The sequence below is a fragment of the Drosophila elegans genome, unplaced genomic scaffold (assembly GCF_018152505.1).
Source record: "Drosophila elegans isolate 14027-0461.03 unplaced genomic scaffold, ASM1815250v1 contig_149, whole genome shotgun sequence".
NCBI lineage: Eukaryota > Metazoa > Arthropoda > Insecta > Diptera > Drosophilidae > Drosophila > Drosophila elegans.
Genome location: NW_024545513.1, coordinates 20,442,531 through 20,456,718, shown reverse-complemented (window position 1 = coordinate 20,456,718; position 14,188 = coordinate 20,442,531). Strand labels below are relative to the sequence as shown.

Below are 14,188 nucleotides of genomic sequence, written 5' to 3'. Positions count from 1 at the left end.
TATATTTGTGTATATTGCAATATGTGAGTAATGTGAGGAAGGGCGCAAAAGAAAGAAGCTCAAAGAGTGATTCAAACTTTTTTGGTTCAACCATAAACTTTTTTGCGCCTTGAATATTTTATGAAAGGCAGATGAAGTACACAAGTTCGGAGTAAAGTCCATCATTAAGCGACCAATATATATTGGACTATATAAAACAACGAAAAACATCTCGTGTAAATTTCAAAGTAAAAGTAAGAGAGATAATATTAATATAATTACAGTCTCTGGGGGGAGAAAAGCAGGAGCTGTCATATCTCTTCAGCATTCCGGCTAAGAGTTACGACACATTTTGGCCCTACTTTCTTCTGCTCTCTTTCCGTTTCTTTCTGTCAATTCCCTTCTCCTCTTTTTTTGGTCCTTTTGCTACACTTCAAGTTGAGTTATCCTAGTCATAGCCCTTGGAGACTGGCTCAAGTCAACCCATTTAACCGGCAGCACATGGCCCTGTCTTACCTGGTTTTGCTCATCTAACTGTTTCATTTTCCCCGACTTTTCTCTGTGTTTTCTCTGTGTTTTCTCTTGGTTTTTCTTTTTTTCTTTTGGCTTTTCCTTCTAGTTTTTATGACATCTCTGTTGCTGTTTTCGATGGTGTAGCAATTCCAAGCCGGTTGCATTAAGTTTCAGTTCCGGCTTGTTGATTGACATTTCCTCTGCTCTCACTCTTTTTTTTGTGACTTAGTCACATGCCTCTGCCAGTGTGTTTGAGCGTTTGCGTTTGCCTTATACTTTAGCCGGCTGACAGTTTTGGCCAAAAACGAGGAGAAAAAAACAAATAGAATGGCATTTTTTCGTGTAGCAATGGCCATGGCAATGTCAATCTTATGCAACTAGCTTCGTTTGATAAACCGCAAGTGGCACTGTGTGTGGGTGGATGCGTGGTTGGATGATTGTTATGTAAGGCCGTGGATGTAACAACAATGGCCGAGATAAGAGCATCGAAGCGCCAAGCAAACGAAATGAGCAGCGAAACGTGAAAAACTCCAAATAATCCACAATAAAACAAGAGGGGAAACAAAAAAAAAAAAAACGAAAAGGAAAATAAATGGCAACGGGGCGGATGTTGGTTGAATGTTGGTGGTGGTGAATGTTGGTTATTGCGTATACGTCACGTTGCCAGCATTTGCTGTTATTGTTGTTATTATTAGGCAGGCGTGGCCAAGTGGGCGGCGGGCTCGCGAAAGATAACGCATACGCCGCATGGGTCCACGTTCGCCGCTTAAAAAGATGCAAATCCCAATGAGGCCCACTGGCTGCAAACAATTCTGAATTATTAAGTTACTCAATCAGGCTTGGCCCTAAGACCTTAAACTCACTTGAAATGGGATTTGGTCGAGGGTTTACGAACGTCTCTGCTGTTGGTAGGATTATACATTTCTTACGGATTCCGACGGAGGGGCTGCCTTACAATTGAAGGTGGAAATAACAAAATAAAAAAAATTTCAATTAACAAATTTGCCTTTCGAACGTTCGCGTTATGGGCACACGCATAAACAAATCTCCAGCGCAGAAAGTTCCGGGCTAAGAAAAAATTTCTTTAAGGGATTAAATTTGTATGCCTTTGCACACACAATCGCGCATACACAGAGAGGAATAATTATAATGACTTAAATAATTTCTTTAATTTAAAATTTTTAAATATATTAATGGTACATTTAGGATAAAAAATAATGATAGTATTAAATATAGTTTGTTGTTCATCTTGCCATCTTTAAAAATTCAAGACGGAACGTAATTAATCTTTAATATTCAGCTTAATTGATTGAACTTATCTATGAAGCTTTGATTTAGTATATTAGGCAATTCATTTGTTTGATATGTTTTTGTGAGTACCAACTAAATGTACACTATAATTGTTGATTAACTTATTTAAAAAATAAATTTTACTTTTATTATAAAATTAGCCCTCTTTAAAATATATTATACAAATTTCATGTTTAAATTTATGGATAGTATTCATTATTTCTTTTGTAGAGCTTAGGTCATTTGAGGCAAGAATTTTCTTCTTAGGGGAAAGCTATGACATAAAAGGACACATATTTAGAACATTTAGGCCAATCATTGATGTTTCCTGCAGTGTACAGTACATGGATATATACATATACCGAAACGTGGAGCGACACGTGCCCGAGATGGATGCCTGTTCTGTTTTCCCTGCGCTTTTCCCAAACCGCCTGTTAAATGTTTTTTTTTAGACTCCCAGCCATATTACTCACTTACCTGTCCACGTGTGTGAGCTGAAAATTTTATTATTGTTTTCGCACTGGGCAATAAGGATCAGCACGTGGCCATGACCGCCATATTGGCCTGTCCTGGAAAAAAAATCAAATCAGACACAAACTCGCGACAAAATCAACAGCAAATTGAACTTCAATTCCAATCAAATTAAATCGAACCTGCTCGCATATATAGTTGATCGTTTGACATTATGGTGGAAGCAAATCATTGTAAACGAAACCAATTTGCTCGTCCCTTCGGCTGCCCTTTCCAATTTGCAAACCTTTCACCCATCCGCCGCCTCTTATTTGCATTTCAGTTTTTCCCTTTGGATAATTGAGCGGGCATGCGAGCCTAAATGGGTCTAACCTTCAGCTAGCCCTAGTCTAACTAGTCCAACTGGTCTATAGTCTAACTCTAACACCCCCTTAGACTCTCGCGGCGCAACCAAATGCTCAAACTTACGCCCTTTGCGGCTCATCCAAACGTATAAAAAACATTTGAGTCAAGGCCAGGCTTCGTCTATTTGGTATCGTTTGTTTATTAATTATTTGGTTAGGCTTTCACCCGCCCTCATTTCTAATGCACTCAACAAAAATTTTATAAACGTAATTCAGGATATCGCAAAATACGAAAGTTTTTTCTTTGTGGTTTTCAAATTATTTCTTAGCATACCAAATCTACTCCTTCAAAATGTTCAATTTTTTTTTATTTACAGAAATATTTTATACACTTTTTAGTTGGATATAAAATTACTTTGTAAGACATTCCATTTAACTACTTATTTACTACTGCGTACAGAACATTTCTAGAACATGATAGAATTTATAATTAATATGTTTTTTTTTATTTTTATAAATTTGGTATTGGATTTATAAATCAAACGATCTAAATAAATGTGGTACAACTTATCACATGTTGAAAAGATGTTTAACTAATTAATGTTAGGAAAATATATTATAATTAGATCGAACATGATTTTCTTCGGTTTATCTTTGGCTTTAACCCACAATGCCCCCTTCTAGTTAACCAGTTATATTTTGGCCTCCATGTTTACTTTTTGGTTTGGCAAATATTTGAGTTTTTGCCGTTTTTTCTATTTGTTTTTTTTTTGATGTGTGACTTTTTCCTTGTTCCTTTTTTTTTTATTTTTAATATGTTCCATTGCCAGTCGTTTTATCATGCAGTTGCTTAGTGTGTCTAATTTGGCGTACATGTCAAAAGTAAACAATTTTCAATTCCTTAACAAATTCTATTATTTTTTTGTGGCTTTTTCCCCACTACTTGAGTCACCTTTACGATTCTTGCGGTTGCCTTTTCGCATTTCAATGGAATGTGCGGTGGGCTTGTATGTGTGCGGTATAAATAGGGTTAGATATATTGATTTTCGATCATAAGAACCTGCAACATGCAAAGTCTAACCAACACCTCGTCCGATAATATATATACATATATATACACATATCGGCCCAGTGACACGCCCAGCCCATTGACATTAGCTATCTTCGAGTCGCCTTGAAGGGTTTCGCCTCGAAGACGTCTCCCTGTCATTGTCAAGTTATTATTATTATATTAAATGAATGCGTCGCTTTGGCACGCTCCAGCCTTAATGCCCCAGTACCCCCAATCCGCCACGCCCCCTTATTAGGGCTTGTTACTTATGCGAGTCGGTGGTTCCAGCAATCAATCCTCCGCCAGCAGATCTAAGGAATTACCAACGGAGTTTGGTGTTAGGGCATATGGAACCGATTTGATTAGTGATGAAAGACCGACTACAAACTAACCGCAGTCACTCCACCACTTCCTAAAAGGAAAATACTGAGTATCCCCTAACTGACCAAATTGTGCACTCAGGATGAACTAATTGTGTAATGCAAAGTTTTCAAGTCCCAAATACACAACACACATAGTGAGAGAAATTCATAGTCGAGAATTTATTGTTTCAAACTATATCTGCAAAATGTTACTGTAATATTATTTTATTAAAAAAAGGGGAATTGAAAAATGTATATTAATGTCATTGTTTCAGAAATATCCTTCGTAATTTAATAAATAAAACGTATTATTACAATTATTTTTTATTTAAGGGCTCTTTTTAAAAAAACTATGTTTAAACCACAATTTTGTAACTAAAAAATAACTTATTTAAATAAAAAATATTGTTGCTATGGGATGATAAAGACCGATAATATGTTTAACCATATCGAAAAGCTTAAAAATATGTTAACCAATTGGCACATATGCATATCATAGATTAAATCATGTTATTATAGAGGAATGGAGAAATTTTTTCTCTCTGCTTGAAACATTCTTAAGGGTGCGCTGCCAGGCAGGGCAAAAATATTACTTATCCGCCTAATTAAGCTCCAACAAAGCGAACACTTCATTATATATTTCCTGCACTCGGGCAAGCAGTGTGACAGAGAGGCAGAGATTTTGGGAAGGAGGTGGGTTTTCCTGGTGAGGAAAAGAAAACGTAACCTTAATGTAATGTGAATTACGCTAAATTTATTAGGCAACAACGAGCCGGGGAAGGGCAGTGGGGGAAATAAGGGGGAAAATGGCAACGGAAACCAAGGCAAACCGAAATACGAAGGGAAAACCCACACAGTTACCCAAACACACATGCGTATATGAGGCTGGGCCTAATCGTAATCGTTAACTCCATCTTCAGGACCTCTTCACCCTGGATTTTGCAGCCAGTCGTTACCAATTTCGTCGCTTGTTTCGTTTTTTCTCTCCTAGTTTCGTTTCCTTTACATTTCGCCTTTCGCCCTTCGTTTTTGCGTGTTGGCCGCGTTTTGTATAGGAAACTCGATAATTTCCACCAATTTCCTTTCGCTGCACATGTGTATGTGTGCTAGCCCCGTTAGTTGAAAAAGTATGCGTGTCCATGCGAAGCTCATAAACTATGTGTCGGCAATGAGTATGTTAATTTGGTTAAAGGTGAGAACGCAGGTGAGAAATAATTTCGGGGCGTGGCATCGGCTAAATGCCAATGCCAACATCTCTTTTGTGTGCGTGATCGGCCAACAAAATACAAATAGGGAGACAGATAAAATGGGCAAATGGTGTTGGGCCGCCAATCGAAATTACTTACCCAAGTACTTCAAAACAAAATTTTGCCACAAAAGATGGAAAATTACCCAACAAAATTGCACTTTCGCAATAAACTTTTCAACCCGTTAATTCCACTGTTTGTAAAGTTAGTCAACAAAGACTTAAGTGTCAATTTATCTAGAATAGTAGACTCTGTTGTTTATTTTTGTAACCTAAGAATACTACTGGTGGAGAGTTAAATAAATAAATACCTCATTGTCAATTAAATTTTAGTTTATTAATATTTGAACTTCTTAACCTATTGTGTATATGAGATTCTTTCTATATGTATATTTATGAAAAATTTTAAATCAACATTTAATTATAACGATAAGAAAATTAGATATATATATATATATATTGTTTAACAAAAATCAAAGTCTATCCTTGAAAACCAACCAACCATATTGGCCATTGGCATTTACCCATATTGATTGGCCCCTTGGCTAATAGTATTTTGTGGCCACTCTACATGATTGTATAAATTTTAAAATTTGATTATGCTTGCTTATACATACATGAATACTCACATTTTCCACAGATTTAATTGAATTCCACTAGTGGCGAATATTATGTTATTGTTGTCGGTATAGTTGAAATGCCATCATCGTTTTGGTTTTATAAGTTATCCTATTCATAGCATTCCGCATTTGAAATTCCGTGTAAATTGAAATTCTCTTCAATTTCATTCTTCAATGGCTTTTCAGTTCACTCCACTTGGCTAAATGCGTTTGCGTTTAATTTATGCTCGGTGGTCTTCCAATTGTAAGGCCTCTCAAAAGCTTATTTTCTCGCTCCAAAACTTGCAACATTTTCAAGTTAAAAGACTTCCTTCGAGGCATTTATTTAATCTGCTGCTGAGTTGTCCTCCATTCTGTTCTTTTTTTCTTCTACTTGGGGTTTTCCGCTTCTCGTTTCGCTTTTCAACTTAATTAAGAAATCCAATTAACATCATTGACATTAGATGTCCTAGAATAGCGCAATTTGTTTTGTTTTTATACTTTTTTTTTTTGTTTTTCTCGTTGGTGTTTTCATGAGCACATGGCAGCCGAAAAACAGACAAACACACTCACGCATCTCCCGAAAAATAGATTTTTCCTTTTTCTTTTTGCATATGTATTTGTGTAGACAGGGCGAAACAGGACCTCGCTGGCCACCCCCGAAAATCCACACCCTTTGCTGACAAGTAGGCGTTGATGTTGATGTTGACGTTGGTCTCGTGTGTGTCCCTCCTCCAAAACGAACGACCCTCCGCTCATCGCCACCCCCTCATTGCGTGTGTCCCGAAATTGTGCGTGTGTGCGGCTTTTTCGGGGAGCTCTGAACAACTGGGTGGCAGTGGGTGGTTGGACCGGCCAGCACGCAACAAACAAACGATAACAAACAATTGTGGCAACGACATTCGGATACTCAGTGTCTCCTTTTCCCCCTCCGTCCACCCCGTCGAAGTCCCTTCATTTGTCTTTCCCAGATTTTGGTTTGGAATGTTCCTTAAATGCTGATTGTAAAGGCAGGGCTGGGAATCGTGTTTTGAAACGTGTTTACTGGCCCGAATTAGAAGATGTCCTTGAAGAGGTTTAAGAAATTTCAAGTGTCACTGAGCTTGATGTTTGGACACACTTTCTGGGCTTATCTGCTTTCAAATATTAAACTGGACAGCAATGTGCATATTTTCATAAAGAAGCATGCCACACTGCCAAGAGACATGGTCACACAACTTCTTAAGTTTCCTAATTAACTAATACTAATTAATTAATTAATGATATTCTTTAGTAAAAACAAGTAATCTTAAAGAATCTGCTTAAAATATATTTTCCCTTATTCCATGCCCAAAAAAGTATGCTTTATTTTTGAGATATTATTACTAAATGAAAATATTTTGGGAACGGGCGCCCTTTAAAATATCTTGATCCGTATACATTCGTATCATTTCATTGGTATCTCTTCATGTGAACATGTGCCACCGTTTGACGGCCATTCAATCGAACGAAAACAAGACGATGACACCCCGATTTGTCGTTTCACTCCATTATGATAACACTACCGGGGTCAAAGGGCAACTCATCCACGCCCACAAATCTGTCAAATTATCCACATGATCGCCCCCTGAGTTTCGCTGTAGACCAGACCTCAGGAAATCCCAGTCAAGTCGGACAACTTTGGCTCATCTCTTTTCAACTGGCTTAAACAGTGACACAAGCAACACAGCTGCACAAGGAGCGAGGGCCACATTCAAGCAAATCTACTTAGCATAAACCAATTCACACACACATACATGCAGGTTGGGGCAAACGCACATAAACAAGTGCACACACACACACACACACACACACACACAAGCAAACAGATAGAGAAAAAGCAGGCAGCTTTCATTACAGGGGAGTGGCTGGCTTTCACCGAGCAACTAACAAACTGCGAAAGCCAAAAACTGATTATGGCCTTACCCATGCCAAGGAACAGCATTCTGCACTTGCAAATAGTCAAAAGTGTGTGAGGGCTCTCGTGGGAGACAGAAAATACAAAGAGTAAGAATTTAGAATGTTTTATGCTTGAAAATGCAATATAAAAACCACACTTTAAAAAATGTTCTCTTTTGAAAAAACTAATTTAATACTATAAGCTCAGAGGGTCGTTAAAAGGAAAAGGCATTTATCCTGCGCTTTTCTAAGACTTTATTATTATATTGTTATATTATTCATATTTCAACTTAAAAGTGATTTGTAATGTTAATATAAGCAATACTAACTTAAAGGTACATTTTAAATACAAATTATTTATTTTATTTTACCTTACTCGAATAAGTATTTTCAAAAATATATGTTTTTTCAGTGCACATATGGTATAGCTTCAATGAGAATTAATCACAGCACTGGCTGCAGCTAAGTTCAATTCCAAGTTAAAATAGAGTCATTTGCAGAGTGTTAAATTAAAAATTATGCTATGTACTTAGCACTCAACTTGCTTGCTTTCTCTGGACACAATTCCAGTAAATTTTTCCTATTTTTGTTACGCTTTTTCTCCCCAGATCCCGAAAGTGAAGTACAAGCTAAGCTCGAGCCTTGTCGCCCAGTCACGTAGTCTTTTTTCCCATGGCGAAGGTGCCTGCAAAAGATAAAGGCGGGGGGGGGGCAAAAAAGGCGACTGAGCTGTTCTTTATAAACAAATATTTGGATTTAGCAACTGAGTGAGCAGTTGGAAGGCAGAGGAAGCTTAAATTCAAGCTGAACAAAAATAATAGGAGCTAGAGAAAAAGAAGGAATTTTATTTCCTAGCTGAATTTTAGGCAGTCCTAGGGGTCTCTCTCTCCTTTGCCCGCTGTTTGTTCTTGTGTGTGTGTCTAGTTTACGACTTTTACTACTTTCTTTCCACTCCCTCTCTCGCTTTCTCTTTCGCCCTCGCCGCTTATGCTAAACCGCACCCATATTGGAGGAAAAGTAGGAAAGCAGATTACTTATCTTTTAGTTTTCATTTAAATATGAAGCCCAAATGTACACACATGCCGCTTTTTCCTTTTCACTTTTCTCGACCATTAGGCCGTACACTCATACATATACAACAGGAAAGCATGAAGAGCTCCTTGAATTTTGTTTGACGCAAAACTCTATCTTTTAGCCAGATATAGATAGAGCAAAAAGCAAGTGGATTTTTTTTTATTTCCCGCCCGCCCTTTTAACTCCCGCTTTCATCTCGGATTTTTCGTCTATTTTTGGTTAGACGAAAATAATTGGATTTACACCGAATCAAGAATTGAGATGGGAACCAGGAAGTAAGACGGAGATGTGGCATGTGATGATGTCGTCATTCCAGAGGATAAAGAAAATGTCGGTTGTAAAGGAACTCAAATTGGAGATATTCATAAGTGAAATTTGTTATTCAAATGTTGAGATAACGAAGGGCTTCTGAATTGCAAAGGTTTTTTTTTATTAAAAATAATAAAGAAAACTACAGAGGATTTAAAAATGAAAACCATAAAAAAGTGGCAAAAGAGTGTAAAATAAAACTTGTAAAGAAAACTATTATTGAGTTAGTTGTAAGGCGAATAATCTGTATCTTCTTAATTTAATATGAAATAATTGTTTGTCAAATAAAAAGGTATATTATAAGAAGTTCCACATACGAATAATATAAGTTGATGGTAAAGTATGCAAATTCGATTTTATGTACATAGATACACCCAATGCTAGTTGCTTAAGCACCCGAGCACAAACCAAAAACAAACACCCTTTTTATTATTTATTTAAAAATCAATCTTAATAATAAATTTGTAAATGAATAAATTCTAGCTCCGCAAACCGGCGTCGACACTCTCAATTCCTGGCTCGATGAAAACACCTTCCATTGCGAACCGGGAACAGATCTCATCTGGATGCAACGAAGAAGCGGCCGAGGCACTAGTGGGTATCCACTCAGACTACCCTAGGTATGAAATGTATGTATAGCCCGATCCGACAGTAGAGTATACATTCAAAAAAGCGTGCATTCATTAACCTCCCCCGCCCATTCGATAAGCTCCTCCACCTAGAGTCCGAATTTAAACTGATTAGTTGTTCCCAAATCCTTGAAAAAAATCGATATAAAATCATCATAGAGTGTGTAAATAGACAAGTAGGTTCTAAACAATAAAGCCAAAAACTCTTTAGAGGTAAAATAAAAGCAAATATAATTTAAACAGTTAAATTTTCAACAAGGGGTAACAACATTTAATTTTAAAATATACTTACCACAAGCTTATGAAGGTACTCTGAAACCGTCATTACTATTTCAAAAAAAAAAAAAAACAAATAATATCCTAGATATCCATAACTAGACACCAGAATTATGAAGTTATAAATATACTGCCATGGAATGAAGGAGATTAATGTAAATAATACATCTTAATGAAGTAACTAACCAAAATGTAATTAATGATTTCAAATTACTATTTCTTACTTACATTTTGTTTAAATCAATAATTGAAAATTAAGTTTTTCTTAGGTGTACGACTTAGAGAAGATAGATGCCAATGAAGTTTGACATTTGCGGGATTGGGAAATGATAACCGTAACTGTGGGCAAATCATTGATTGATGGATAACCCGGGGACAATAATTAGCTGTCAATGTCAGGCCTAGTGACCTGTGGTTGAAGATGAAACGAGGCCCAAAATTGAAATGGGGTTAATGTGCGGGATGGTAATATTCATTGGGGAGCACTCGAGAGACCGCGCGATTCAATTTAAGCACTCTAAAGTGAATTCCGCTCACGAATGGATTCTGGGTTCTGAGGTCCACATAAATCTCTATAAATGTCGTGAATGGCAAGATATTTTTCTGCAATCACGTTGGCAATTTGGCACAGTTCAGCAGTTTATAGTGGGGGCATGGGATTGGATATATGGATACGACTATGACTACGACTACAATTGTGACTGTGACTATGTAGCTATATGGGCATCGAAAACGAGGACAGCCAGCTGTGAGTGTCTGTGTATTTTCATTTGTCAGCAAAATTTTTATTGGCCATCTTTGGCTCATCCATGAACAGGGGGTTTTCCCCCACCCACTCCCCTTGTCGTCGGTGTCTGTGTATCTATGAGATACAAATTGATATGACACATTTAGGAAAGCCAGAGCAAAGCGAAAACACACAAATCTGTCATTCAGGCCGTAAGATTTATTAAGGTGCCGACTAGAGTTCAGCGGAGCTGAGTTGGATTCGCTCGAGTTGAGTTCTGTTGAGTTGAGCTGGGTTGACTTAACCCCCGGCAAACCCCCGAGGAATCTGCGAATCTCGACAGCCCTCCAGCCACTTAAGCATTAGTCAGCGATCTATGACAAGCACTCAGATGCTTGAAAACCTGTGAATATTGGAAGGAAAATGTATTAGGTATGAATTTAAGCGAAATCCGCTTGTTAAATTTGCGTTTGATTAACAGTAATTTAGAAGTATTTCAATTCAAGGAAAACAAACAGGCTTACAATCAATCAGCAACTAAATACAATCACGACAATCTTTAAACAAAATAGGTCAGGCAATTAACGTTATTTTGCACTGTCGTGAGCGCAAAATCAAGTTAAATTTAATGCTCAAACTTGTTTATTTCTTGGTACACTTATATAGGTGTTAGTTCCTGCTCAATCAGCAATAAATCAAAACGAAAATCCTCTTGTCTTGCAAACTAAAAATAAACATAATCTGCTGACAACTTGCATATCCTTTTGTAAAATAATCCAAATAAGATAGATAGTTTTGCTCATTAGTAGACTATAAATAAATAGCAACTTCACAAGTAGATTAGGCTTTCAATCCGTTTGTAGAAACATTCATGACTGTGAATTAATTGAGCTTAACGAGATACTTAGATATTCTTGTAGCGAAAAACCACGCAATTAATAAAGGGGTTTAACAGTGTAATGATACAAAAAAAAAAAAAACAAATGAATTGTTATAGAATCAAAGCAATTGAAAAGGCTGAAATTGTTATCATTATGATTTATATGAGATTATATATATGATTAATTTGTTAACGTTGCTATACATCGATACTAAACTATAGGTCGAAAAAAGAAAATTGTAGCATAAATAATGTTGTCTTTTAGCACGAAAAGCCATCTAGACTTAGAACAATTGATACTATAATTATATACCCAACACATCCCTTAATTAAAGTAGTTAACAATCGATTTTTTGGTAGTGGAACATATAGCTTAACAAAGTGGAGAGCCCTGTGGAGAGGGGAGTGTGGTAGTGAGTGTGGGCTTTTGGGCCACCCAGCGCGTCAATCTGATTGAACTTCAATAACCCCGCAGGTATATGGAAGAACGTGCTCTTACTGGCGGCAATACGTCCAGAAAGCCATCGACAAACTCGGCCAAACACAAACCCAATGTGGGCTATCGCCTGGGAAAGAGGAAAGCCCTGTTCGAGAAGCGCAAGCGCATCAGCGATTACGCCCTGGTCATGGGCATGTTCGGGATCATCGTGATGGTAATCGAAAACGAGCTGAGCAGTGCCGGTGTCTACACAAAGGTAAGTAGACATATGTTAAGTCCATTGAAAATATCCCTACCCTTCTCCTTCTTCACCCCACACGCAGATTTTTTAAATGTATATGGATAAAGATTTACTGAAAGAGTTAAGAAAATGACCATATTCTTTTTAACACTACAAACTTAAAACTTTAAAGGGTCCGACTCACCTAATGATATGTGGAGAATGAAAAATATTGTAGTTTTCCAATTATGTCCTATAAATAAGTTTTTGAAATGAAAGCCACGAATTGTTAGTTTTAGATTAAATACATTTTCTAAGAAATGCGTAATGTATTTTGAAGCCCATAGATATTTCGAATACTACCCATATATCATTTATGAAAACTAAGACTAATTCGAACCACAAATTTTTCTCTATTTTACAGGCATCGTTCTACTCAACAGCGTTAAAAACCTTAATATCTGTTTCGACTGTGATTCTTTTAGGACTTATAGTAGCTTACCATGCTTTGGAAGTGCAGGTGAGAGTGAGTGCAAATTGTATTCTTCTCTTCCAGATGTTATTGATGTTCTTGCTGATGGTCGTCATCGTTAACTGTTTAACGTTGCCGTCGTCACTCTCGCTCACTGTCACCTTAATACCGATAGATCCCCAGATTTCCCAGATATTAAACCCCAAAACCCCCTATATGATCATGCTAAGCCCTCGATATCCCGAACCCGTCATCAACGCCATCTCGGTTTGTTTGTATGTTTGTTTGTTAGTTAGAGTAAGTTTGATTGTTTGTTTGTTGGTAAAAAACGTTTTCTTGTATCCGGTTATGATTTTGATTTATTTTCTATTTTATTATTTTGTTTTAACTATTATCGAGTTTCCCGCATATTGAGAAAGTGAGCATTAGAGGGTGCATGTGCGGTGAAAGTTAGTGTGAGTGAGAGAAAGTGGCAACCCGTTTCCGGTTCTGGTTCCGTTTCCCATTCGTTCATTCCACAACCCACCTTCCTTTTTTCTACCTCACTCCATTCCGCCATTTCCCGGACATCTTTTATACTGCCCCTTACAAAAAAAGAAGAGTTTCATTCCACCACAAAGAATTGAAAACGAATTGAAAAGTTAAAAAAGCTGAAACACTGTACATAAAGCTTAACATTCTCATTCACCCAACTCACCTTATCACCACACTCACTCTATTCACCACAGTTGTTTTCTGATTTTCAATCCCTGCTTATAAATTATGAAAAATAATTCAGTTAAACCGTAATTTTAATAACCATTTTAACGAATTATATTATAATTTTTACAAAAAAGTCTTATTACATTTTCCCAATAATCTTTTGAAAATCTTACTTTGCCTTCTGTAAACGTTTTGATTAAATTGTTAACCAACCATTTTGAAATTCCTACAAAAATTATGTTCCCTGTGGTGAAATTTTCATTATCAATAGCCCTATTTTGGCATTTTCATTTTACTTCGTTTCATTTACATTAAACGCAGACCCCCTGAACATGATATAGAGCGGAACTTATTGACAATACTATATCCATTCCATACCAAAATCGTTCTCGTACTCGTTTACCTCCAATATGCGCTTCAAATACCAGTTGCATGTACAGCACTATAATTTGTTTCATTTGCTCAACATTTTGATATATATGATCCATATATATACATATATATTTTTATATATAATCTATACAATTTCCACTTCTACTTCCTCTTCTTCAATTATTGGTTTCGTCTTACTTTACTCGTTTTGTTTACTTTATAAAAAAAAATATCAAGCCACAAGAAAACAAAAAACCAATAAATTTAGTTAAGATGTGTTACAAATTATCGTTGGCATGAGTTAAATATATATAGT

General features: G+C 36.7%; 1 protein-coding gene across 19 annotated transcripts in view; it reads left to right on the top strand.

Annotated features, from left to right (window-relative positions):
* The window catches only part of LOC108147652 (small conductance calcium-activated potassium channel protein), a 63,057-nt gene that overhangs the window by 30,450 nt on the left and 18,419 nt on the right, over positions 1 to 14,188 (top strand). For 13 of the 19 annotated variants that reach the window (XR_001774530.1, XM_017274315.2, XM_017274331.2 and 10 more), the window contains 3 exons: positions 9,639 to 9,784; positions 12,143 to 12,362; positions 12,751 to 12,852. Coding sequence is in view for 18 of the 19 variants with exons in the window: in XM_017274315.2 (XP_017129804.1) it covers positions 9,639 to 9,784; positions 12,143 to 12,362; positions 12,751 to 12,852 (468 nt within the window). In the remaining variant the exon portion in view is untranslated. The remainder of the gene's footprint in view (positions 1 to 9,638; positions 9,785 to 12,142; positions 12,363 to 12,750; positions 12,853 to 14,188) is intronic. The other 6 variants (XM_017274322.2, XM_017274321.2, XM_017274319.2 and 3 more) reach the window with 1 other exon arrangement.